Raw genomic sequence first — 27,447 nt, forward strand, 5'->3', positions numbered from 1 at the left:
TCCCGAGTTCGAGTCTCCGTCCAAAACAGAGTTTTAATCTGCCAGGAAGTTTCATATCAGCGTACACTCCGGTGTAGAGTGAAAATTTCATTATAAAATTTTTTTTGTTTTCCCTGTGAACTGATCACATAGATTAGAAAAAAGTACTTTAGAAAGGCGAATATAGGTCTCGTTAGTGACAGAAAGAGAAGTTGTACCATTCTCTAGACAAGAAGTGTATATATCTCTTTCCATATACTTACCTGAAAATAAGTCAAAGATCTGACAAAATGGCTGTATTCAATTCATTTATTTATAAAAAAGTTTCGTGTTGTATCAATAATTCAGTCTTATTTTGTAAGTATTGTATTATTGCTGTAACAAAACCTTAACTGTGTGAAGATCTGAAATTTCTTCTAATGCAAATTTTTAACTGTTGTGTATTTATAAAACGTTTACAGTTTGGTAACAAAGTAATCGTGAATTGTATCAGAGATCTTGTTAGCAATTTCCTTTGTTCTTGAAACTGAATGAGTATTGAAGCAAGTTAAATTAAAGCAAAGAAAAATAAATAAATAATAGTAAGTTAAGAATATTACAATATTGTACAAGTTTGAGATCTACTGAAAACAATGAAGACCAGGCTGTATTTTCAGTCGCGACTGGTGTCTGATTTTCGCACCACCGCTGTCTAAATTTAATGCTACATAAATTTCATAGTCCTTTATCAGTGGCCTATGCCTATCAGAGAAAGCAAAGGACCTGGAATAGCAGCTGAACGGAATGGACAGGGTCTTGAAAGGAGGATATAACATGAACATCAACAAAAGCAAAACGAAGATAATGGAATGTAGTCGAATTAAAATCGGGTGATGCTGCGGGAATTAGATCAGGAAACGAGACGCTTAAAGTAGTAAATGAGTTTTGCTATTTGGGGAGCAAAATAACTGATGATGGTCGCAGTAGAGAGGATATAAAATGTAGGCTAGCAATGGCAAGGAAAGAGTTTCTGAAGAGGAGAAACTTGTTAACATCGAGTACAGATTTAAATGTCAGGAAGTCGTTTCTGAAAGTATTTGTATGGAGTGTAGCCATGTATGGAAGTGAAACGTGGATGATAAATAGTTTAGACAAGAAGAGAATAGAAGCTTTCGAAATGTGGTGCTACAGAAGAATGCTGAAGATTAGATGGGTAGATCACATAACTGATGAGGAGGTATTGAATAGAATTGGGGAGAAGAGGAGTTTGTAGCACAACTTGACTAGAAGAAGGGATGGGTTGGTAGGGCATGTTCTGAGGCATCAAGGGAGCACCAATTTAGTATTGGAGGGCAGCGTGGAGGGTAAAAACCGTAGAGGGAGACCAAGAGATGAATACGCTGAGCAGATTCAGAAGGATGTAGGTTGCAGTAGGTACTGGGAGATGAAGAAGCATGCACAGGATAGAGTAGCATGGAGAGCTGCATCAAACCAGTCTCCGGACTGAGGACCACAATAACAACATGCCTATCATATGACGCATGTAACGATTTCACTCCCCAAACGTCTTGAAATGGTCAGAAATGTAGTAAGGTTGGCTAGGCTTCAGTGACTACTTAAACGTTGTCTTGAGAACATCAATGTTTCTTCTGTTTCTGGTTCGGTTTGCTGCCTTTGAAGAAGGAAAGTATCCGCCGCGTGACGAAGTAGACGACGTAGAGTGTGAGAGCGGAGGCCGCCAGAACGAAAGCGACGACGTCGAGCAGCAGCAGCTGCCACCAGTGCAGGTCGAGGGCGGCGCTCCGCAGGTGAGGGGCTCCCTTATGGCGGATCACGTACTCGATCCACCACACGGCACGCTCCAGCGAGTCCGCCCTGTGCTCGCGGAACACGGCCGACAGCGTCTTCATATTATTTTTGTATCTGTGGAGATAATACACAACGGCTGATTTAAAGAAAATACCTGCACAAAAACAACATGATTGTAAATTGCTAACTACGCCAAAATCGAAAACAGTAGATGGAAAATAGAAGAACATACGATCATTGACCAGTGCAGTAGTTTTCGACCGAGAACTTTCAGACTGGTTCGACGATGCGGTCCGCCATGACTTACTCTTCTGCGCCAGTCTGCTCACCGACGAGTAGCACTTACAAATGGTTCAAATGGCTCTGCGGACTATGGGACTGAACATCTGAGGTCATCAGTCCCTTATACTTAGAGCTAGTTAAAGCCGTCGGCACGCGGACCGTGCATCCGAACGTTGAGCGTGCCGATTTTCTGACGTCATAGCGTGGAATAGCACGTTCGGGAGTCTTTCCGAACGTGCAGAGCAATATCTGGCATGTCAGATATTCTGAGCGTGCGTCTCAGCGTTGACCAATGAGATGGCACAACGCCACCTACGTCACACGCACGCCGTCTCCCTCCAGTGCAGAGTTGTGAGGCGCCATATTGGCATTCATTTCAAGCCTATATGTGTATATGCGGTTTCTGAGCACCAGCAAATTCAGAATCACTGGCAAACCCGTTGTTAACTGTGTGATTCGTTCCAATAAAATAACAAGAAACATCATATTCGTGGCAAAAGAATTATTGTAACTTGCGTATTATGAGAGTAGGCTATTTGAAGGCAGTGACACGCGGAAGAGCCACCGAAAACGCATTTTTCTTGGTACAATTCGTCATAACTAAATTTCAATTAGTAACATATCTACGATAAGGTTTACTGCAACGGGTAACACACTTTAATTACTCGTAATGTGTGTGTTTTTGTTTTAGCGTAATGATTAGCGTCATTGTCTTGTATTGATTTGAAAGTTGGGGCGGAGGTTCGCGTCTTGACACTCTTAAATTTTATTTCCTAACATTCGCGTTTTTATTAGGTTCTGACACTTTATTATTAGTTTAATATAAGTTTATACTATAATATTTGATGTTATGTTAATATAAGTTCACCTTTTTTTGAGGGGTGACTTTGTTAGATTGGCTTAATCTACAGGAGAGCTTGCGCTACTTGTATAAAAGACATTTTGCTCCTTTTTCTTTTACGCATTGTAATTCACATGTTGCAAAGATTCTGCTACTGGGTAGGAACAGTGATTAAGTAACACTGGCCTTGGGGTTTTACTAAAATGTGGGAATGATGAATAATGTTTATCTCATGCGGAGAAGTATTCCAAATTTGTACCGCACTGTTTCTAATGGAACTTTTATATGTCTCTGTCCTTGCTGATTGGACATGGTACTTTCCTTTTCGTGGACGATGAAGGAAATGTGCGTTTTAATAGAGCTAACGTGGGAATTTTACGCGCGCCCGTTGAGTAAACAGTGTGATTTACGAACTAGAAACATCCCTCAACTGCCGCTGGAGTGTGTGCAATCGCGTATACCACGTTGGGGCCCACGTGCCGTATGCACAAGTCGCATCATTCCTGAGCGTTCAGCAGCACGTTGAACTTGCCACGCTCAACGTTGACGTTCGACAGCACGGTCCGTGTGCCGACGGCTTAAACCTAAGTACATCACACACATCCATGCCCGAGGCAGGATTCGAACCTGCGACGGTAGCAGCGGCGCGGTTCCGGACTGAAGCGCCTAGAACCGCTCGGCCACCGCGGCCGGCTAGCACTTACACCCAACGCCCTAAGTTATTTGTTGGATATGTTTCGATTTCTTTCTGTCTCTACAGCTTTTACTCCTTCCAGTACCGGGAAAGATAACCTGTCCTAGAGACCTGACCCATCTTCTTGTCAGCGTTTTCCACATACCCCTTTTTTCGTGGAACTTGCGGAGGGTGTCCTCGTTTATATTATCACTTAATTTTCAGATTTCTTCTAGAGTATCAAAAAATGTTTCAAATGGCTCTGTGCACTATGGGACTTAACATTTGTGGTAATCAATCCCCTAGAACTTAGAACTACTTAAACCTATCTAACCTAAGGACAACACACACATCCATGCCCGAGGCAGGATTCGAACCTGCGACCGTAGCGGTCACGTGGTTCCAGACTGTAGCGCCTAGAACCGCACGGCCATCTAGAGTATCACATCTCCTGAGTTTCACTACTCTTCCTCTTGTTTTATGGTTTTATCACAGTCCATGATTCACTTACCTACAGTGCTGTGCTCCATGGGCACATTCTCGGAAATTTCTTCCTCAGATTAGGGTACTTTTTAAACACTATCCTGAAAAAAAGAACTGCAGCACCCTCAAGGACAAGACCAATATATTGTAAAGTACTGTGACAGGTAGGTCATTATTGTAGGAGTATACCATAACTAATTCAGCACAAATGAAACACACGTCACAGAAACGGGTGCCTCAATAGTCACATCAATACACAATGTATCGCCTGCTGGCAGCAGCGCACACGTGTATTCTGACAGGCAAATAATCAGAAAGATGTTGAATGCGATTCAGTAATACACTGTATCATACACCTTCAACAGTTTGCTGCACTTCGGCGATGGTTCTTTCGGACTCTGCAGAGCAGGTAGGTTCCCGCTACGGAGCGTCCAGTTGATGAGATCTCGTGTTCTTGTTGACGAGGGTGGTTGAACAAGTTGAGAGCCGCGTTGCGTTGCAGCAACTGTTGGTAGAGGCGATTATTGTATTGTCTAACCGCAAATGGCACCTGTCCAATGTACCGGGCTCTGGTTAATTTATTCTGCACAAATATACTACTGGCCATTAAAATTGCTACACCACGAAGATGACGTGCTACAGACGCGAAATTTAACCGCCAGGAAGAAGACGCTGTGATATGCAAAGGATTAGCTTTTCAGAGCATTCACACAAGGTTGGCGCTGGTGGCGACTCCTACAACGTGCTGACATGAGGAAAATTTCCAACCGATTTCTCATACGCAAACAGCAGTTGACGGTCGTTGCCTGGTGAAACGTTGTTGCGATGCCTCGTGTAAGAAGGAGAAATGCGTACCATCGCGTTTTCGGCTTTGATAAAGGTCGGATTGTACCCTATCGCGATTGTGGTTTATCGTGTCGCGACATTGCTGCTCGCGTTGGTCTAGATCCAATGACTATTGGAATCGGTGGGTTCAGGGGGGTAATACGGAACGCCGAGCTGGATCCCAAGGCCTCGTCTCACCAGCAGTCGAGATGACAGGCATCTTATCCGCATGACTGTAACGGATCGTGCAGCCACGTCCCGATCCCTGAGTCAAGAGATGGAGACGTTTGCAAGACAACAACCATGTGCACCAACAGTTCGACGACGTTTGCAGCAGCATCGACTGTCAGCTCGGAGACCATGGCTGCGGTTACCCTTGACGCTGCGTCACAGACAGGAGCACCTGCCATGGTGTACTCAACGACGAACCAGGGTGCACGAATGGCAAAACGTCAGTTTTTCGGATGAATCCAGGTTCTGTTTACAGCATCGTGATGATCACATTCGTGTTTGGCGACATCACGGTGAATGTACATTGGAAGCGTGTATTCGTCATCACCATACTGGCGTATCACCTGGCGTGATGGTTTGGGGTGCCATTGTTTACACGTCTCGGTCACCTCTTGTTCAAATTGACGGCACTTTGAACAGTGGACGTTACATTTCGGATGTGTTACGACCAGTGGCTCTACCATTCATTCGATCCCTGCGAAACCCTACATTTCAGCAGGATAATGCACGACCGCATGTTGCAGGTCCTGTACGGGCCTGTCTGGATACAGAAAATGTTCGACTGCTGCCCTGGCCAGCACATTCTCCAGATCTATCACCAATTGAAAACGTCTGGTCAATGGTGGCCGAGCAATTGGCTCGTCACAATACGCCAGTCACTCCTCTTGCTGAACTGTGGTATCGTGTTGAATCTGCATGTGCAGCTGTACCTGTACACGCCATCCAAGCTCTGTTTGACTCAATGCCCAGGCGTATAAAGGCCGTTATTACGGCCATAGGTGGTTGTACTAGGTACTGATTCCTCAGGATCTATGCACCCAAATTGCGCGAAAATCTAATCGCATGTCAGTTCTAGTATAATATATTTGTCCAATGAATACCTGTTTATCATCTGCATTGAAACTGATGCCCCCTTCCCCCAAATAACACACCATAAAGCCTTGGGTGGGATCTGTGTGTCGTGAGCGAATGACCTCCGGAATAGCCTGGTCATGTCCATCACTCCATACAAAAACTACCGTATCTACTCGTATCACTGAAGACAACAAGACTGCCATTCTACTCTGCAGACGACGCTTTCAACTGTTTGGTGGTATCGCGGTGTCAGTATAGCCTGACCATACGTACACGAGATCTTGGTACTGCTGAAAGCAGATTCCCCCGTTGTTCTTGGCGAAACATCAGGTGCCATAAGTTCCCAGATTTAATCCCTGGTAGATGTTCGGTCGGCTGCTGATGCCCCCACAACGCGTCGATCTTGATGTGCATCCGTACAATGCTAACAGCCTAGTTTACAAGTGTGAGAGCGTTCCATACACCACTGTTGAAGGCAGCAACACAACACCAGTATATTGTGGTCGTACGCACAAAATGGTTACTTTTACGAGGAAAAACGGCAGGTAACTAATTATTATGCATGAATTTTAGAATGACAATCTGTATGTCTTACCTACGTTCGCTACTTCTCTAGGTGTTGAGAATTAGTTTAGATTTGCACAAATTTTGTTCGTTACTATGAAATAAAACATTTTCTAGAGGACCTCGTGTGTGGAGCTCAGCTTATAACGAAGATCTGCTAATTTCTATTTGGATTTCTGTAAGGTGATACTGAAATAACTGTTTTCTCTGACCTCTACAGCACTGCATGAAGTATTAACTGATGAACAGTTAGAAGCTCTTATTAGTGACATCAGTGCGGAATTCACTGGTAAGATGACGAATTCTCATTTTGACTGAAGATTGTCCTGCCGGGATGGATGAAACAGATCGATAAACAATAAGAACGTTAAAATGTGGTTCCAGTAGCTAGGAGAACAGGACTTCCTTGTTCAGTGAATTCCTCCATTAGTGAAGTAGTAGCTGATCCAGAAAATGTGAAGAAAAAGGCAACAAGAACTGTGCTGCAACCAGTTTCAAATATTAGGTCTTACAAAGTTGGACAAATGCCAAAATTTGTTGAGTGAAGGAATTCCTCAAAATGCAGGAAACGTGGCTGCAATTACAAGATATGAGAGACATTGGATGGATGTGGAATGTATTTATGTACTGCAAAAAAATATTATTTTTAGGGTTACCACATACCGTAAAGGTTTATTTACTGGCGGTAACAAGTTATTACTTACCAGAAATTATTGTGTGATTATTACTGTCTTGCGTTTATGTAGATATTTGAGAGCCTTAACGAAGATCTGCATTTGAATTCCTACACTTCAAAAATATCAAATTATGAATCCTATTTTCTGTGTGTATTAGCATGCACAGATTACTATTTCAAATGAAAAACACGTATTGCTGGATAAAATATTTTCATCGAAGAAGCAGAAAAGCAAATACAAAACGAAGACTAGTACGTTTTCATGATGACAAACTTGAGGACCACTAAGTGGACCTCCATTTATACCTTACCATATCATAAAAAAATTTCATTTGCATCTATGGCATGTTCGTTCATTAGTGTGCTCCAAAATATGAAAAGAAAAATTGCTGCGATCTTTTTTTTTTACCTCGGGGTCGGTGAGGTTAAGCATTATTATTCACAAGTTTAGATGTGATGAACCGTGTGTCACATCGTTGAAATAACAAATGTGGCAGTATATTGCCTCGGAGCCTTGAGTAACTTACTTTGATTCCTCCAAAACGGTTCGTACGGCGGCCAGCAGGTTGTCCTTACTAAGGTCAGGGTAGTCCAGCCTGACTCCAATCTCCGCCTGCGAAATCTTGGCGGCGTTGAACGGCTGGTCGGCGAAGAAAGGTATGACCACAAGAGGAACAGCGTGGTACGTCGCCTCGTTCATGCTCTGGAGACCTCCTTGCATTATGAAGAGGCGGACGTTTGGATGAGCTGTGGGCAAAGAACGCCATGCTGCACTGTGACATGGTGTGGAACTCCACATGCTTACAAAGAACTTCAACTACTATACGAGGATAAATGATACATTTTAAACTGTTTTAGAACCGACTAAATTTCCAACACAATCATACATTTAGATATAGACCTGCGTTTTCGTTGAATTACCTTCAGTTAGATGTGAAAAGGATGTAAGCACATTATTGTAGGAGAAGGTTTTGAAGCGCCCTCGTAGTGCAGTATCTTTCCCATTGTATAACAACGGCTTGCCATCATAGTCCTTCCAAAATCTATTCCATCGTAATCCATATCTCGCGTAACTCTGATTCTGTAGGCACATATTAGTTTTCTGCACTACAGTGTTAGGCTCGGTGGAACATTTTCCCTCCTTCTAAAAGGAGGGAAATCACCTTTGTGCTATCGGAAGATATTATCTTTGTGCTCTCCTGACGTATTGAAAACATTGGGAAATAAATGTTATAAGTTTTATCTAGATCTTAATACAGTAGAGCAAGTACGATTTCCACTGACATTTAAAAATGAGTTCTTCTGTATTTTTATAAAATAGAGGTACGTATCATAAAAGATATTTCCGTTCAAGAAGAGTTTAATCTGTCTTTTATTATCTATGAGATAAACTCGTACAGCTTTAACAATCGTTTATCTGCGGCTGTGATACAAATGAAAGTTAACAATTCAGTATAGATGAGTCAGCAAAATCAAGACTATCCTAGAACCGAATAGGAGGGCTGTGTAATGAAAGCGTTACCTAAATTTTTCAAGACTAGTTTCGGGATGGTTTCTTCGACAAGATTTCAGCTAGACAGATCGACAGCTGATTCTTTAACAATACTTCTCGCTAGAAAAGGAAGAAGGCCGTGTGAACTAGAGCGGTCCTCAACCAGTGGATTGGCATTCAAGAGACGTGGCTTTCAAATCCCGTTCGGACATCCAGGTACAGGTGTTCGCTGATTTTCCAAACACAGTTCACGTGAAAACCGGATTGACTCCCTACAGAAGGACACAATCCATTAACTTCCCATCCTTATTCCGTCCAATCTTGTATTCCATCTGTAATGGCCTTTTCGCCAAAGGAATGTAAAGCTCTAACCCTCTTCCATATTTAAATTTTGATGTAGCTAGAAGGATGAAATCTCACCCAGCACGGATTGTTGTGGCATCCACTTGCTGACCATCACGTTCTCCGGCTGCGAAGGCAGTGTGTCGTTCTCCCACTTCCAGAGGACGCGTTGCGGCAGCTGTCTGAACGCCTCCAGAAAAGCCTGGAACTTCTCCTGGGGCAGTGCGTTGCTCCGGACGTTGGATCCGAGACTGACGTAGATGACGCCGTGTTCGGCTCCGTCTATGAATTTCTGTAGGTTCTACAATATGGAAGATTAATTTGGTATAAAACGGGCAACTGTTTGCAACAACTGCTTGCAACAAAATTTTATTTTTTTATTTTTTTATTCTACTTCACATTTGACATTTGTGCTATGAATCATGCAGCTATCAACATTCACTCACGAGCATTTCAGTGGGAGATAGTTGTGTGTTATGGCAGGTGTAAGAGCGAAAAATGTCTTCTGGCAGCAGTTGAAAACTCGGCAAAGGCAGGAACGTTTTGGTTTATCCTTCCACAATATTGGTGCTCAGTATGGTCTGGATTCCATTACCGTCAATGGAAGAGGGAAACTATGATTTCAAGGGAGCCATACTCTACGCCATGCTGGGCCTCAGCAACTCTGGCTTCTACCGCCCAACAGGACAGACACGCTGAGGTGACGAAAGTCATGGGGTACTCCTCCTTCAGGCCACGAGTGGCCTACCGGGACCATCCGACCGCCGTGTCATCCTCAGTTGGGGATGAGGATAGAATGGGCGTGGGGTCAGCACACCGCTCTCCCGGTCGTTATGATGGTATTCTTGCCCGAAGCCGCTACTAATCGGTCGAGTAGCTGAGTGCACCCCGAAAAATGGCAACAGCGGCCTGGATGGTGGCCCATCCAAGTGCCGACAACACCCGACAGCGCTTAACTTCGGTGATCTCACGGGAACCGGTGTATCCACTGCGGCATGGCCGTTGCGCAAAAGTCATGGGGTACCTCTTAATATTGTGTCAGACCGCCTTTTGCCCTGCGCAGGGCAGAAACCCGATGTGACATCGACTCAACAAGTCCTTGCAAGTCCCCTGCAGAAATATGGAGCCACGCTGCCCTTAGAGCCGTGGTGTACAACTGCGAAAGTGCAGGATTTTGCTTACGAACTGACCTCACGCTTATGTTACATAAATTTTCAATTAGATTCCTGTCTGGCGATCTGGGCGGTCAAATCATTCACTCAAATTTCCCAGAGTATTCTTAGAACTAATGGTGAACTATAGTGGCCCGTTGACATTACATAGGTGTTAGGAAATATGAACTCCACGTATGGGTGAAATTGGTCTCCAAGTAGCCGAACACAAACATTTCCAGTCAATGATGGGTTCCTTTGGGCCCGAGGACCCATTCCGTACCATGTAAATACAGCCACATCGAGATGGAGCCACCAACAGCTTGCACAGTGCCTAGTTAATATCCTAATTTCCGTCGTGTGGCCATAATCACTCAGTAGTAGCCGACCGAGACAGACGCAGCAACAGTGAAGTAACCACTTTTGTGTCATTTTCGAGTTACTAACCAGGAGCGAATTTTATTATATCATGCTGTAATAGTTTAGTTTCTTGAGTTTCGGAGTGTAAATTTAACATCCAATAGCCACAGTTCTCGCGTTTTAATTTGAGTCGGAAAGTAAACCGATTTTGTGACATATTACAAGTTCCTAATCAGAGAAAAATTATTTAGTTTCACCGGAGTGCTTCGGTAGTTAGGTTTTTGAATATCTGCGTATTACAGTTCGTGCGTTTTCGTCAGGGTCTACAGTAGAGTTGCCCACCACCTGCTGATAGTCCGTTTATCCGCATAGTTTAGTTTTCCACGGTCATTAGTATGGAAAGGGACTGCGATTGTTGTGTACGGATGCAATCCGAGTTGGTGACACTTCGCTCTCAGCTTCAGGCTGTGATGGCTTCTGTTACACAGCTTGAGGCTGCAGTGGATGGGCACCACTGTTGTGGGCCAGCCGTAGGGATCCAACGGACGTCTAGCCCGTCAGAGTCCTCCGATCGGTCCTCACCGGTGGCCAACCCAGTTACTGCTCGCACTGAGGCTGCCCCCTCACCTGTGGTCAAGCGGGAGGTCGCCCCCGAGGTGAAGCAGGTGGCGAAAGACTTCCCAGGCGGGCCTCCGCAGTTGTCTGACAAACAAGTTCCAGGTGCTGTAGCTGACACTGTCGCTGGGCCAGATGCTGTCACCGGTCCTGTTTCAGAGGAAACCAATCAGCCTGCAAGATACGGGCAATCGCAGTGGGTGGGATTATTGGTAGTTGGGAGCTCCAACGTTAAGCGCGTTATGGGGGCTCTTAGGGACTTGGCTGACAAGAAGGGTAAGAAAACCAATGAGCACTCTGTGTCCACACCGGGTGGAGTCGTTCCAGATGTGTAAAGGATCCTCCCGGATGACATGAAGAGCATAGGGTGCAGCCAACTGCAGGTGGTTGCACACGTCGGTACCAATGATGTGTGTCACTTTGGATCAGAAGAGATTCTCTCTGGTTTCGAGCGGCTAACAGAAGTGGTAAAGGCTGCCAGTCTTGCTTGCAAGATGAAAACAGATCTGACCATCTTGCAGCATAGTCGACAGGACCGATTGCGGACCTCCGGTACAGAGCCGAGTGGAGGGTCTGAATCAGAGGCTCAAACAAGCTAAGGTCAACTCAGTGCCAGAAGGGTTGAAGCCTTTGCTGCTGCTAGAAGTAGCAGTTGTGTGTACTTATTTTCACACTCTGAGTTCTCCAAAACATATACAATTTACTATTGTTTGTTTCCTAGTATACTGTATACACACATCAGATAAAATTTCATGTCAACTGATCCTTTCGTCTTATCTTGGTAGAACAGAATAACAATAAATGAAAAACACAATACTGTGAATGTTCTGCTGGATTAAGACCAGATCATCACGAGCACTTACAAAAGGAAAAAGCTGAAAAGTAAATAAATGTAAAAGGGAGCAATCCAGGAAAAGCATTCACACTAACACAGGAAACGAAGTGCTTATATAACATTTTGCATTAAATTAACAATCCCAGTACTATAAATTAGTAATTAACAAGACTACTAAAGACAAATTTGAAGAGGTGCTATACATGGAAATTGCTACAAAACAGAGTAAAATCTGAAACTGACAATTCTGACAACAGAATATATGGAGTACAAGGTGTGCCGTGTCCAGCACTATTGACTAGGCTTCCAACATCTGAACCGTTATTCTACGTTGACCGTGCTCCTTATCGATGGTGCTTCTCTCTGACTGAAAGAGGAGTTCATCTGCACGAGTGCAGGGAGGAAATGGAGTGACAGTGATGGCGAGTTAGAATGCATACTGCGAGCAAGCAGGACGTTGTCGCTGACCGTGAAGCGAAACCCGACAGGGATCGACGCCGTGTTTACTTGACTGTGCTAAGCAGAAGTGACTGGTCTGTCGCACGGAGAACTGCCAATGTTTATGCTTGGCATGAATGTACTGTGCACTTACCGAGTGTAAACAAGCCGGATGCGTAGAGATTGTGTGTCACCACTGTTTCAGACATTTAGTTCCTTGAGGTACTGTGTGCTGATAGCTGTGTCATTAGTTAATCATTTATTTGATCACAAAACCGTTTGTATATATTTAATGTGCTACGGAAGCTACAGAGATACAAAAATTTCGTAAACAAACTTTATTACAGAAGTATTTGTTTGCCTCATTTAAACTGTTCAGTGGTATATCTGCCTTCTGTGTGTGATATTGGATATAGATATTTCATTAAAAGGTGCACAGTTTATGCTTTCTCATTTCTTAATTCATAACACCCTTGTGCAGGGTGCATACAACAGAGAAACCTTTTAGTGCTTGTTTCTAACAAGGTTTGTTTCAGGTACACTATGACATATTGTACTCTACCTTTAATATGAAGGATCTCGAAGGTTGATGATATAAATAGTGGATATAATGACACAACGCTTCAAATCCAAACAAGCTACTCAAAAAGGGAAGGACTCACTCAAAATATTACTTTTATGTTCACTAGTGGATGCTGTACCAAGCCATTTACATAGTTTATTTGCGAGTTAAGTGAAGTCTGAAGAGCTGTGTACAACTTACGGTAATCCTTGTAGGTTTTGTAAGAGTACGTCTTGCATTGTTATGGCCTTCAGGCAATTTAAGTAACTTTTTTAATTCCTGTAAATCTGTTAGGTTCCAGAGTAAGTGTCAGGTTTAGTTATTTGACGAATCTTGAGAGTTTTCTTACTTATGGATTCCTGTACAGAGTAATTGTCATGGCTCAGCTCCATTAATTTGCCAATTTTTTGGATTCTATATAAAGTTTAGAAGAAATTATTGAATAGAGCACAGGTTGTAAATTTGTTAAAACTGTGGGGATGTTAATACATGTGCGAATGTAAATGTAGCCGTGACACAATCAATTGTTTCCATACTTTCTTTTCCAATGGCTCCGGAAAATTCTGGACTAGTAGCAGAGTGTGGTTTCAATCAATAGACCTCTGGGTTATGTGACCAGGAGGTTTCCACCACTGTGTACTCTCAGGAAAATCACAACAATGATAACAGTAAGTTGTACAGAGCTGTTTATGCCTTACTTACAAATACATTCGAAATGACTCGGTATATCATCCACTAGTGAACATAAAAGTAATATTTGGAATGATTCCTTCCCTTTTTGAGTAGCTTGTTTGGATTTGAAGCGTTGTGTCATTATATGCAGTATTTATATCATCAACCTTCGAGTTCCTTCATATTACAGATAGAGTTCAAAATCTCGTAGTGTACTTGAAATAGGCCAGTGTTAGAAGTAAATACTACAAGGTTTAACTGTTGCATGCACTCCTCACAAGACTGTCATCAACTAAGAAATGAGAACTTGCTCCTCGTATTGAAATATCTATATACAATATATATATACCAATGAGTAGTTTAAATCAGGCAAATACTTCTGTTTTAAAGTGTGTTTACAAATTGTCGTATCTCTATAGCTTCCGTAGCATGTGAAATATAGAGAAAAGGATTTGTGAGTGAAATGACATAAGAATGGTAAATCGTGAAACAGAGACACAACTATGTGTAGAAAGTACCTCAAGGAACTGAATGTCTGAAGAACTGATGTCTGATACAGTGCGAGACACAATTTCCATGCATCCGGCTTGCTTACATTCCGTAAGTGCATACTGCATTCATGCCAAACGTACACAATGACAGTCCTCTGTGCGACGGACCACAGTAACTTCTGCTTAGGCACAGTCAAGCATTCCTTCACGGTCAGCGACAACTTTCTGCTTACTCTCAGTATTCATTCCAACCCACCATCGCTGTCCTACCCCCTCCCCTGCCCCCTTCCCCCTCTTTCTGCACTGCGTGCATGCAGATAAATCCTTCCTTTTGTCAGAGAGGTCACAAGCAGCGTCGAGTGGGAGCATGGCCAACATAGAAAAACAGTTCAGGTGCTTCCAACCTATGACATAGTGTCAAATATGACACGATAGGCAATAATAGTATAATAAATAAATTCTGGAAAATGGAAGAATAGTATCAGACAGGGTGAGAAATAGCGAAGTTTAGAAGCGTAAGTATTGCACTGATTTTGGTCGTTAAATAATAAATCGGGAATGTGAGCCAGATGTTTTTTGATTTCCAGGACTTCCAGCAGATTGTGTTTTTGGCCTTGTTTCCTAAGTGAAGGAAAATGGACTGTAGCTGGCTGTCGCTCAGTACGCTCTCAGTAAGTGTGGAATCTAGCTGTATTTATGTTCAGGCAGTGTAGATGTTATGTCTCTGTCTCATTGACCAATACAAAACTTATCAGTATCAGGACAAGTAATTTTGTATTCCCCACTGTTGGCTGGTAACTGGGCCTTATCTTTGCTATTGAAAAGACGCTGGGCTTTGATGTTCCTCACGTAGTACGAAATGCTATAGTTGCTAGATTTCTATGCTTTTTATATACGATCTGATACTTATTCTAGGTGTAATATTGTACACCACTTCCTGTAGACAGTGAAAGGAGCTGCAGAAGCAGCATAGAGGAAGGGTATAATTTTCAATGTTTGTTTCCTATGCACGATGTGGTAAATCAGGAGAGGACTGTAACCACAGGTTGAGGTAAAAAAAATTACAGCGTTCAGCTCTGCTTTGAAATCTTCTACGAACATGCGGAGAGATGTGAGACCGCGCACCACTGATTGGTAAGCTACATTTTGAGTAACTGGGTGTTGGTATCTGTGTCTGTAAATGTCGTTTTCTATAAAATGCGAAACAATGGGTTTCTGTACTGATGTCAATGGTTGGATCTAGAATGTTTATGTATTTATTACCAAATTTCATTTTGCACTAAGTATTTTTGTATTGACTGTTTAAGTTACGAAAAAATGTGTTGAGATGTTTTGTGGTGGCTGTCCACGCCTACATTACATCATCTACGTTTCTGAAACAATAAGTAATATTTACACTCGAAACTGTTTCACTTAATTTTTTTTCCATAATGGTCCATCAAAATTTCAGCCAAAAGTGGACTAAAGGAGACTCTGTAGCTAAGCCATCGAACTATTTATACAGAGATCCTTGGAACGGGAAATAGTTCTTTTTTAAGCATGTCTGAGTGGCCAGTCTCAAGTCATTCAACCCTACAGAGCTTACATTATGCCTGTACATCAGCTCTGCCAGAATATTAACACATTTCCCTACTGATATTGAAAAACAAACTGCAGACGTCAAAGGAAACTAAGTTAGCTCTTCAGAGAGAGAGAAATTTTAGTATTATTTATGCTCATCACTGAGTTTGAAGTACCATGTTTTGATTTGAGCTTAGCCTTGCTTTTAACTAAGGTATCCAATTTACTAGCCAGTTTGTAAGATGGAGCAGTGAATGGCGATACAAGTGGACGAATGAGTACACCTCGCTTACCTGGTTTAGGAAGCCCACACAAACGCGGTTCTGTGTAGATCTGAGGAGCGATCACTATGGAACGATTTGTTTTAGTCCTATCCATTATAGTGGAATCTGGCAGTTTTTAATCTATGATGTACCGCCTTTTAGCGGTGTTTTGTTTCGGCGGACAACGAATGTTGGATACAAAGATTCTGAGCTTTTCCGCTCTAATGTTTCAGTCATGTGTTCACCTGAAGATGTGACTATTAGTGCCACGGAACCGGTAGTGATCCGTAATAAAGGACTAAATATAGCTGAAGCGGTCATTAATACCGAAGATGAATACTTATAGCTGCGGTTGCCCCACATACAAGGTTGTCTGCTCAAACACGCACACTGCAGGCCTGCATTTGTGTTGATGCATGCATTCTCGCATTTTTTCCAAATTTTCACTCAGCCCCTGTACAACCCAAATGTCGAATATGACAGTCCCTATACAATGGTTTTCATTAAAATCCTTTCTTAATAAATGTCATTGGAGGCGACGGCCTTACCGCGGTGGATACGCCGGTCCCCGTGAGGTCACCGAAGTTAAGCGCTGTCGGGCGTGGCTGGCACTTGGATGGGTGACCATCCACCTGCCAAGCGCTGTTGCCATTTTTCGGGGTGCATTCAGTGTCGTGATGCCAATTGAGGAGCTACTCGACCGAACAGTAGCGGCTCCGGTCAAAGAAAACCATCATAACGACGCGGAGAGCGGTGTGCTGACCACACGCCTCTCCTACCCACATCCTCATATGAGGATGACACGGCGGTCGGATGGTCCCGATGGGCCACTTGTGGCCTGAAGATGGGGTGTTTTAACAAATGTCGTTGTGTGAAATTGTAAATGACGCGTTAATTCCAAGGACGTCAAAAAAGTACCTAATGTAGAAATAATATAGATTCACAGGCATCTTAGTATTGACGTATGGTCTACTAACTGTAATGATTCATATACGAAAAGTGGAGGAAATTTAGTGAAGCAATTTCACTACAAATATTAATGCCTGCGTATGTCCTTGTTAACACTTTATTCAGGAAGAACGAACGCGTTCTTCAGATAAATCTACATCATTGCTGTGCAAGGACGGCAATGGGTACTTTGTATTTCACTGTTATTTCACGCCTTTGGATGGCAGTGGGTACTTTGTATTTCACTGTTATTTCACGCCTTCGCTACTTCAGTGGCGAATGGTGCGAGAAACGAACTATTGTCCGTAAGCCTCTGCATGAGTTAGAATCTAATTTTACCTTCACGGGCTTTTTAACAAATATACGTAGGAGGAAGGAAAATTTTCTAAGGATTTGCGTACTTGGAATTTCAATAAGCCAGTCGGTGATGGATTATGCCTTTAGTGTAGCATCTGCCATTGGAGCTGTAAAGGCTTCTCCGAGAGACTTTCGCACCTACCAAACATACTATGACTGTTCTTTCGATGTTCTCTTCGTTTAGCAATACAACCTGGATTTTAGACTTCTAGTCATACTTTGTAAAACGCATCTTTTGGTGAGGACTGCGATATGTGACAGGAATGGTGTACTTGGCTATATTGTAAAATGACGTCTCCAGAAGCTCCAGTGGCAGATGATTTTGCTGGCGCTGGTATGGGGAACCAGTGTTGATGTAAATGATAGCTCTAGTTATACGGGCAAAAGTACATACCTGAAACAGCACGTCAATGCGACAGTACTTTTTGACGTGAATAAGTAGCCTTGATGATTTCGATACTCACCTCTGGTAATCGATCAACCTTGGTCGATACGTGGAGTCCCGTGACTTCTATGACGCTCGGTAGATGTGGCCGCGGATACTCCGTGGTAAAGTGGTTGTTGACTATGAGTAGGCTGTAGTTGCGCTCCGTTTCGTAAACAGAAGGTGGTTCCGCTCCGAAGTGTTCCCTCATAATCGTTTCTTGTAGCGGAAGTATTTCGTTGAACCACATATAGTGGAAACGTAGTGCAAAGTACGTGTTGCACATGCGCTGCCAAAAGTTCATGTGATCAGAGAAGCCCTCCCAGATTTCAGGGATGTAGGCTGGATTCATGGGGTTCCCCAAGGCGTAATACACAGGCGAGAACGCAGACAACGTCACGAACCCGACCAGCGGTGGTGAACCAACCTTGTGGTGCAGTCCATAGTAACCTTGGTAAGACAGACGCTCGATGATCATCAAGTCAAAGGTTTGGTTTCTCCTGCGTAAACATAACATATGTCTCAATGGAAGTGATAGAGCTTAAATATTATACAAAGTCATAATTACTATTGATCAAAAGTAGCCACTCATCGCTCGGAACTAACTGTCCGATACGGCAAACCACACCGGAGAAAAATTTAACTAACAGGAGACATCGCACTAATTCTGTGTAACTCCGCCTCTATCACAGATTATGGAAGTTCGACGAGGAGAAGAGACGATAAATTTCTTCAGGTATCCCAGGTCCATCCTAAGCCCTAGTTGATTGTTTTGTGAAGTAGATCCATGAGATTTTGAGGATGTTGACTGCTACGTTTCACACTCTGTTTCGAATGGTCCTAGTCATTTTCGATAGAATTCTGTCGGATGATTCAGAGCGCCAGTTCAGGAGTGGTTTCTCATGCCTGAACGTAACAAACATCTCAATCGAAATGGCAGAGCTTAATCATTATACAGGATGACTCAGCTACCCCTACCAATGGGTGTTATGCAACCCGCAACGTCTTCAAATACGCGCTTGATTTTCATATTCTCTCACTAGCTACATGATAACTATTAGAGCCACAGTAAAAATGACAGGACATTTATGTTTGAAATTTAATGTAATTAAATTGTGTATTGCCATACGTTTTCACTGGAAATTAGCTTTGCAATTATTGAAGAAAAACGTACAAAAGTAACCTTCTAACAAGATTTTCTTGGTTAAGTCCAAAGCTGTGGCCTCCACCGAAAATGTTTCCCTGTACAAAATTTAACTACATTAAATTTCCTACAAAATGATCCCACAAATTTTTTTTGCTGGACTAATAGTTTACACACAGTGAACGACAGAACATGAATATGTCGCGAGTGGTTTTTGATGGCGATGCTGGTTGCAAAAAACGTATAGCTAAAGGCAGCTGAAGCACACTGTATAAAGTTGTAATTACAAAATTAGTAACGTTTTCGTCTAAGAACCCTGTAAACATGGATATTATGATACTGGAAGGTATGTGTATCCATAGCACACTCATCATGAAAATGAAGAAGAAAGGGCAACATTTGGTCACTGAGAATGTTGAAATAAACATCCTGCCTGAACTACACGAAGGAAAAACTGCGTGTTAACGCCTCATTGTTCCGTCGGTGCAATCGACGCCTTGAATCGTTTGAAGAGAGGCAAAATCGTGACTTATCGGACCGTGCTACAGGCCTCCATTCATTTACTGTTTCTTTTGTATGTTGTTTGGCCAATCAGGTATGCGCAGGCGTGGTTTCAGTTCTTACAACGACCATAGTCCCACGCCGTATTACATGTTTGTGAGTGGTACACAGAAACCAGGTAACTTCATTCACAGTGCGGTCTTGGGCACGTCCGAACACGATATCCTGTTCCTGGCACTCTGTTACATCTCTCATCATAGCGCGGTGATTCCATAATACCGACTGGCACGTATCGATCACTTCACTGTCATCTCACACGTAAGCTGAGGGCCACATGACAACCTAGTAATAATAGACAGCAGCTAAAGCGGTCGAGAGCGACCAGTGTTCTAGTTTTCTTTTTTTTTTTTCTTTTTTTTGTTACATAGGTCTCAAGTAACCGCAGCTGACCTCCCGCTCTGCTACGTCGTTGCCTACATTAGTGTCTGCCAAAAAGAAAGCCATGATTTATTACTGATTGCAAATTTCTTTGTGTGTGACTACGTGGTGTTCTGTGTGTGAATTTTCGCGCGGTCAGCCACGAATTTCTTCTCCTTCGCTAATCTCTTCACCTTGGAGCTCCGTTTGCACCTTAAAACATCTGTTATTTGTTGGAATTACTCCAATCTCTCATGCTTCTACAGATTTTACCCTCAACAGCTCCCTCTAGTACCTCAGTGGTTATTACCCAATGTCATAACACGTGTCCTATAATCGTGTCCCTTCCTCTTGTAGACGTTTTCCACATGTTACTTTCTACGCCGATTCTGCAGAAGACCTACTCATTCGTTGTCTTATCAAGCCACTTAATTTCCAACATTCCTCTGCAGCACTACATCTGAAGCGCTTCGATTCTCTTCTGTTCCGGTTTCCCTATTGTCCATGATTCACTACCTTACAATGCTGTTCTCCAAACGTACATTCTCAGAATTTCTGCAACAAATTAGGGCCTATTTTTGATACCAGTAGCTTCTGTTGTCCAGGAATGCTTTCTCTGCGTTTGCTAATACACTTTTTATACTCGCAGAATTACTTTGCTTCGTCTACTGTTTCCAACTATTCTCATTTCTGCTATTTCTCGTTTAATTTGTCTTTTTCCGGTTTACTCTCAAGCCATATTCTGTACTCATTAGACGGCTCGTTCCAGTGAGTTATCGGTTTTGCTATTTAGATTACCCCAAGACACTATAATTGGATCTCTGGAGACGTACAGAGAAGGGAAGTACCACATATGAATATGGAAATTAATTTAAAGGGAATGATAATGCTACACCAAACGAAGTGTATTACTTAAATGATAATTATCACCGGAACATTGAAGGAGGGAAATGCTACATTTCTTCTAAACCATCTTAAAGCTCACTATTCCACAATTTATTCGAAGTAAGCCATAATTTGTAGATAGTACACTAGTTAATTATCGATATTAGGTCTCCAGTGGTATGTTACAAAAAAATGTATATGAGTTCTTAAGGGACCAAACTGCAGAGGTTATCGGTCCCTAGAATTACACTTTACTTAAACTAACTTAAACTAACCTATGCTAATAACAACACACACACACACACACACACACACACACACACACACACACATGCCCGAGGTAGGACTCGAACCTCCGGCGGGAGGTATGTCACATACTGAATTAAGTACAATACGTCCTATTTAATACCCTACTGGAATCGAACATTTTACGACGGCTTAATAATCTACGATTGATGGAGGTGACTCAATGGCGCATGAAAATATGGGTGCCACACCTTGTACATAGACACAATAATGATATGAGGCATATAAGTGCTCGCTATAACAATCAGGTTTATTATCATAAACATCAACACATGAGTTACACACCGATATAACTAATTAAACATTAATAGCGGGACAAGAGTTCGGAACTTAAAATATAACTTTGGTATAAGTGGGTGGGCGTGATGAAAGCACAGTTATGAGTATATATCGTAGATATGACCAGTAACAGCAAGAATGGTTAGCAGATAAGTGAAAGAATACGGAAAAATAGGTATTAACAGCAGAATGTTCATCAAAGTGCATAATGAAACTAATTGGCTGTGAAACGATAACACTGTACAGTTGTCTCCTGAAGGGAATGAACTAAAGTCGCGTACCTACCGAATCTGTCCTCGCAATGCTGGCCCATCTTACCAAACTGTCGTATCGTGAATGCAGGAGGCATCGGCGGTAGCGGTTGTGGGGTGTGAGTTGGTTCTCTCTCTGTATTCAGCGCTGAGGAGGAGACAACGTTCTATACGACAGCGAGGCTCCTCTCACCAGTAGCCTAGTATTTACTCCTCTGTATCGTTGAGGTAAGTGTTCTCTTCCATTACCCAGCAGCAAGTGTTCTCTCTCTAAATGTTCTGCTGCTGGGCTGTTTTCGTCGAAGCAGGAGTCTCGCCAGGCAGTAGAAGCAGACGCTGCGAGCTCAGCCGGGGAAAATTTTAGTAATGATGTTCAACGAACTCCTACTCCTACAGATTTAATTATTATTTAACAATACTGTTGCGGCGTGGGTAAGAAGCCAGGAGACTTCTTCCACTGTTCAATACCATTCTGAAGCTGACTAAAAAGACAGCTCCTACGTAGACGCGCATGAGGAAGAGAAAACTCCGAAGAAAATAACGCTATGAACCAACAGAAACGCTCGTTACAGAAAAATTTTATTCTACTGCTTGGTCACCGAGACAACAGCGGTTCTCACGGTGGCCTCAGGAAAGTGATGCCTCGCTAGATTTCTTTCTTTTAAAAGGGATTCATGGAACAATTCTGTGTTTTCCTCTGGCAGATAACTGTCCTCGTGAACAGCCCGGATTGAGAGGAATATGGATATGGTTGTTGGCGTGGTGTGTGTGTGTGTGTGTGGGGGGGGGGGGGGACGCTGTTGTTGTCCGGCCTGAATGAGGCTGATACTCAGCCCTTTGGAGAAAAGAGAGCCACTTGTATAAATATCAAGAGCTCAGATGGAAACCCAGTTCTAAGCAAAGAAGGGAAAGCAGAAAGGGGGAAGGAGTATATAGAGGGCCTATGCAAGGGCGATGTTCTTGAGGACAGTATTATGGAAATGGAAGAGGATGTAGATGAAGACGAAATGGGAGATATGATACTGCGTGAAGAATTTGACAGAGCACTGAAAGACCTGAGTGGAAACAAGAACTACTGACGGCCGTGGGAGAGCCAGTCCTGACAAAACCCCACCATCTGATGAGCAAGATGTATGAGACAGGCGAAATACCCTCAGACTTCAAGAAGAATATATTAACTCCAAACCCAAAGAAAGCAGGTGTTGACAGATGTGAAAATTACCGAACTATCAGTTTAAGTCACAGCTGTAAAATACTAACGCGAATTCTTTACAGACGAATGGAGAAACTGGTAGAAGTCGACCTCGGCGAAGATCAGTCTGCATTCCGCAGAAATGTTGGAACACGTGAGGCAATACTGACCCTATGACTTATCTTAGAAAATAGATTAAGGAAAGGCAAACCTACATTTCTAGCATTTGTGGACTTAGAGAAAGCTTTTGACAATGTTGACTGGAATACTCTCTTTCAAATTCTAAAGGTGGCAGGGGTAAAATACAGGGAGCGAAAGGCTATTTACAATTTGTACAGAAACCAGATGGCAGTTATTAGTGTCGAGGGGCATGAAAGGGAAGCAGTGGTTGGGAAGGGAGTGAGACAGGGTTGTAGCCTCTCCCCGATGTTGTTCAATCTGTATATTGAGCAAACAGTGAAGGAAACAAAAGAAAAATTTGGAGTAGGTATTAAAATCCATGGAGAAGCAATAAAAACGTAGAGGTTCGCCGATGACATTGTAATTCTGTCAGAGACAGCAAAGGACTTGGAAGAGCAGTTGAACGGAATAGATAGTGTCTTGAAAGGAGGATATAAGATGAACATCAACAAAAGCAAAACGAGGATAATGGAATGTAGTCGAATTAAGTCGGGTGATGCTCAGGGGATTAGATTAGGAAATAAGACACTTAAAGTAGTAAAGGAGTTTTGCTATTTGGGGAGCAAAATAACTGATGATGGTCGAAGTAGAGAGGATATAAAATGAAGACTGGCAATGGCAGGGAAAGTGTTTCTGAAGAAGATAAATTTGTTAACATCGAGTATAGATTTAAGTGTCAGGAAGTCGTTTCTGAAAGTATTTGTATGGAGTGTAGCCATGTATGGAAGTGAAACATGGACGATAAAGAGTTTGGACAAGAAGAGAATAGAAGCTTTCGAAATGTGGTGCTACAGAAGAATGCTGGAGATTAGATGGGTAGATCACATAACTAATGATGAGATATTGAATAGAATTGGGGAGAATAGGAATTTGTGGCACTTGACAAGAAGAAGGGATCGGTTGGTAGGACATGTTCTGGGGCATCAAGGGATCACATATTTAGCATTGGAGGGCAGCATGGAGGGTAAAACTCGTAGAGGGAGACCAAGAGATGAATACACTATGCAGATTCAGAAGGATGTAGGTTGCAGTAGGTACTGGGAGATGAAGAAGCTTGCACAGGATAGAGTAGCGTGGAGAGCTGCATCAAACCAGTCTCAGGACTGAAGACAACAACAACAACTCAGCCCTGGACAACCAAGCTTACGTCTCTGTTCGTTCCTTTTAGGGAACCTCGTCATTAGCCAGCCAGCTCGTAAACTCAGTTCTGCTGTCCCTTACCGTAATATAAGAGAAGTGCAAAGTGCAAAGACACAGTTTAGTCTGCAGTTAGGAAGCAGCATAAGAGAATGACTACATTGATCAAATTATGAAATATGTTGCGTAAAAAGTTTGAGTGAAAAACTTGAAACGTCCCCTTTGAACAATTATACACGACTGTCCTTAAACTGACACACAATATTTTGTTAGCGCAACGCAATCTGACTTTCAAAATTCCCTACAAAAGAATGGCCCTGACTAACATTAAACTATACTTTTCACAAATCACTTACCTCACAAAAATCTTCGCTGCTCAAGCTACTGCAATACAGCGAGCGCCACTACTGCCAGCTAAATGAAAGATTCAAACTATGGAAGGCACTAACTACTGATAGGGATAGTTAGCAAATGAAAGATATTAATAGAGAACAAACAATGTATTTACCTTGATATCATCATATATAAATACAGCAGTTCATGACAAATTTCAAAACTCCGCCATCTCTCTCCCCACATCCACCACTGCTGGCGGCTCACCTCCAACTGCGCAACGCTACGCGCTGTTCACAGCCAGCTGCCTAACACTACAATGGCGAGTATTACAACAATGCAAAGCAGCCACAGACTGCACACAGCACAGCCAGTGATTTTCATACAGAGGTGGCGTTACCAATAAAAAACCTAAACAGCCTACTTACATAGAGAAAACATAAACAGCCTACTTACAAACTGCCACGCTGCAAAAGATCGTATCCCCGTCGTCTTTTTCTATTTTTTGAGCCATCAGTCTTCTGGCTGGTTTGATGAGGCCCGCTTCGAATCCCTCTCCAGTTCCAACCTCTTTATGCCAGAGTAGCAAAAATGGCTCTGAGCACTATGGGACTTAAAATCTGAGGTCATAAATCGCCAAGAACTAACTAACCTAAGGACATCACACACATCCATGCCCGAGGCTGTATTCGAACCTGCGACCGTAGCGGTCTCGCAGTTCCAGACTGAAGAGCCTAGAACCGCTCGGTCACACCGGCCGGCCTCAGAGTAGCACTTACAGCCTAAATCCTCTATTATTTGCTGGATGTATTGCAATCCCTGTCTTCTTCCACAGTTTTGTTCAAGATAGGTAGTAGGAGTAATCCACTAGATTACAGGCCCATTCGTTAACGTCGATGTGAACCAGGATTTTGGAACATATATTGTGTTGCAACATAATGAATTACCTCGAAGGTATCCGTCTATTGGCACACAGTCAACATGGGTTTAGAAAAAAACGTCCCTGTGAAACGCAACTAGCTCTTTAATCACACGAAGTGTTGAGTCCTATTGACAAGGGATTTCAGATCGATTCCGTATTTGTGGATTTCCGGGAGGCTTTTGACACTGTACCACACAAGCGGCTTGTAGTGAAATTGCATGCTTATAGAATATAGCCTCAGTTACGTGAATGGATTTGGGATTTCCTGTCAGAGAGGTCACAGTTAGTAGCAATTGACGGAAAGTCATCGAGTAAAACAGAAGTGTTTTCTGGCGTTCCCCAAGGTAGTGTCATAGGCCCTTTGCTGTTCCTCATCTATATCAAATATTTGCGAGACAATCTGAGCAACAGTTTTAGGCTGTTTGCAGATGACGCTGTCGTTTATCGACTAATAAAGTCATCATAAGATCAAAACAAATTGTAAAACGATTTATGAAAGATATCTGAATGGTGCGAAAATTGTCAGTTGGCTCTAAATAAGGAAAAGGGTGAGGCCATCCACATGAGAGCTAAAAGAATTTCGTCAAACTTCGGTTACACGATAAATCAGTCAAATATAAAGGCCGTAAATTCAATACCTAGGAATTACAATTATGAACAAATACACTATAATGAACACACAGAAAATGTTGTGGGGTAGGCTATACAAAGAATGCGTTTTATTGGCAAGACACTCAGAAAATGTAACAGATCTACTAAGGAGACTCCCTACACTACGCTTGTCCGTCCTCTTTTAGAATACTGCTGCGCGGTGTGGGATCCTTACCAGACAGGACTGACGGAGTACATCGAAAAAGTTCAAACAAACGTAGCACATTTTGTATTATCGCGAAATGTAGGAGAGAGTGTCACAGATATGATACAGGATTGGGGATGGACATCATTAAAAGAAAGGCGTTTTCGTTGCGACGGAATCTTCTCACGAAATTCCAATCACCAACTTTCTCCTCCGAATGCGAAAATATTTTGTCGACAACGATCCACATAGGGAGAAACCATCACCACGATAAAATAAGGGAAATCAGACCTCGTACAGAAATATATAGGTGTTCATTCTTTCCGCGCGCTATACGAGATTGGAATAATAGAGAATAGTGAAGGTGGTTCGATGAACCCTCTGCCATGCATTTAAATGTGATTTGTGGAGTATCCATGTAGATGTAGATTTACAGTTCCTTCTGGTACCTTGGAAGTCATTCCCTCATGTCGTAGCACATGTTCTATCACGCTGTCCTTCCTTGTCAGTGTTTTCCACATAGTCCTTTCCGCTACAATTCTGTGAAGAATTTCTTCATTCCTTACCTGACCAGCCCACCTAATTTTCTACATTCTACTGTAGCACCACATCACAAATGCTTTGATTCTCTTCCGTTTCGGTTTTCCCACTGTCCATATTTCACTATCATGCAATGCTTTCCTCCAGACGTACGTTCTCAGAAATTTTTTCCTCTAATAAAGACCTGTGTTTGATACTAGTACATTCTCATGGCCAGGAATGACCTTTTTACCAGTGCTAGTCTGCTTTTGATGTCCTGCTTGGTCCGCCTGTCATTGGTGATTTTGCTGCCTACGTATCAGATTTCCTGACTTCATCTACTTCGTGACCATCAGTCTTAAGTTTCTCACTGTTCTCATCTCTGCTACTTGTGATTACTTTCGTCTTTCTTCGACTTACTCTCAGTTCGTATTCTGTATTCATTAGACTGTTCATTCCATTCAGCAGATAATGTAATTCTTCTACACTTTCACTCAGGATAGCAATGTCATCAGAAAATCGTGACATTGCTATCTTTTGAGCTTCATTTTCAATCCCCCTTGATCCTTTCTATTATTTCCATCCATGAACAGATTGAACAGTATGGGTGAAAGACTACACCCTTCTCTTACACCCTTTCTAATCCGAATGCTTTGTTCTTGGTCGTCCACTCTTATTACACCCTCTTAGCTCTTGTACATATATATTATCCGTCTCTCCCTATAGCTTTCCCCTATTTTTCTCAGAATTTCAAACTTCTTGCAACATTTTACATTGTCGAACGTTTTCTCCAGGTATACAAATCCTATGAAAGTGTATTGATTTTTCTTTCGTCTTGCTTCCATTAGCAACCGAAACGTCAGAATTGCCTCTCTGGT

At 42.6% G+C, this 27,447-nt stretch overlaps 1 protein-coding gene across 1 annotated transcript in view; it reads right to left on the reverse strand.

Annotated features, from left to right (window-relative positions):
- Positions 1 to 1,595: 1,595 nt before the first annotated feature.
- LOC124778008 overlaps positions 1,596 to 27,447 on the reverse strand; it is a 113,393-nt gene continuing 87,541 nt past the window's right edge. The window contains exons 8-11 of the mRNA XM_047253581.1: positions 17,748 to 18,207; positions 9,110 to 9,332; positions 7,725 to 7,944; positions 1,596 to 1,881 (exon numbers count right to left, since the gene is read on the reverse strand). Of these exons, the coding sequence (XP_047109537.1) occupies positions 1,596 to 1,881; positions 7,725 to 7,944; positions 9,110 to 9,332; positions 17,748 to 18,207 (1,189 nt within the window). The remainder of the gene's footprint in view (positions 1,882 to 7,724; positions 7,945 to 9,109; positions 9,333 to 17,747; positions 18,208 to 27,447) is intronic.

This window comes from Schistocerca piceifrons, chromosome 2, assembly GCF_021461385.2.
Source record: "Schistocerca piceifrons isolate TAMUIC-IGC-003096 chromosome 2, iqSchPice1.1, whole genome shotgun sequence".
NCBI classification, from domain to species: domain Eukaryota; kingdom Metazoa; phylum Arthropoda; class Insecta; order Orthoptera; family Acrididae; genus Schistocerca; species Schistocerca piceifrons.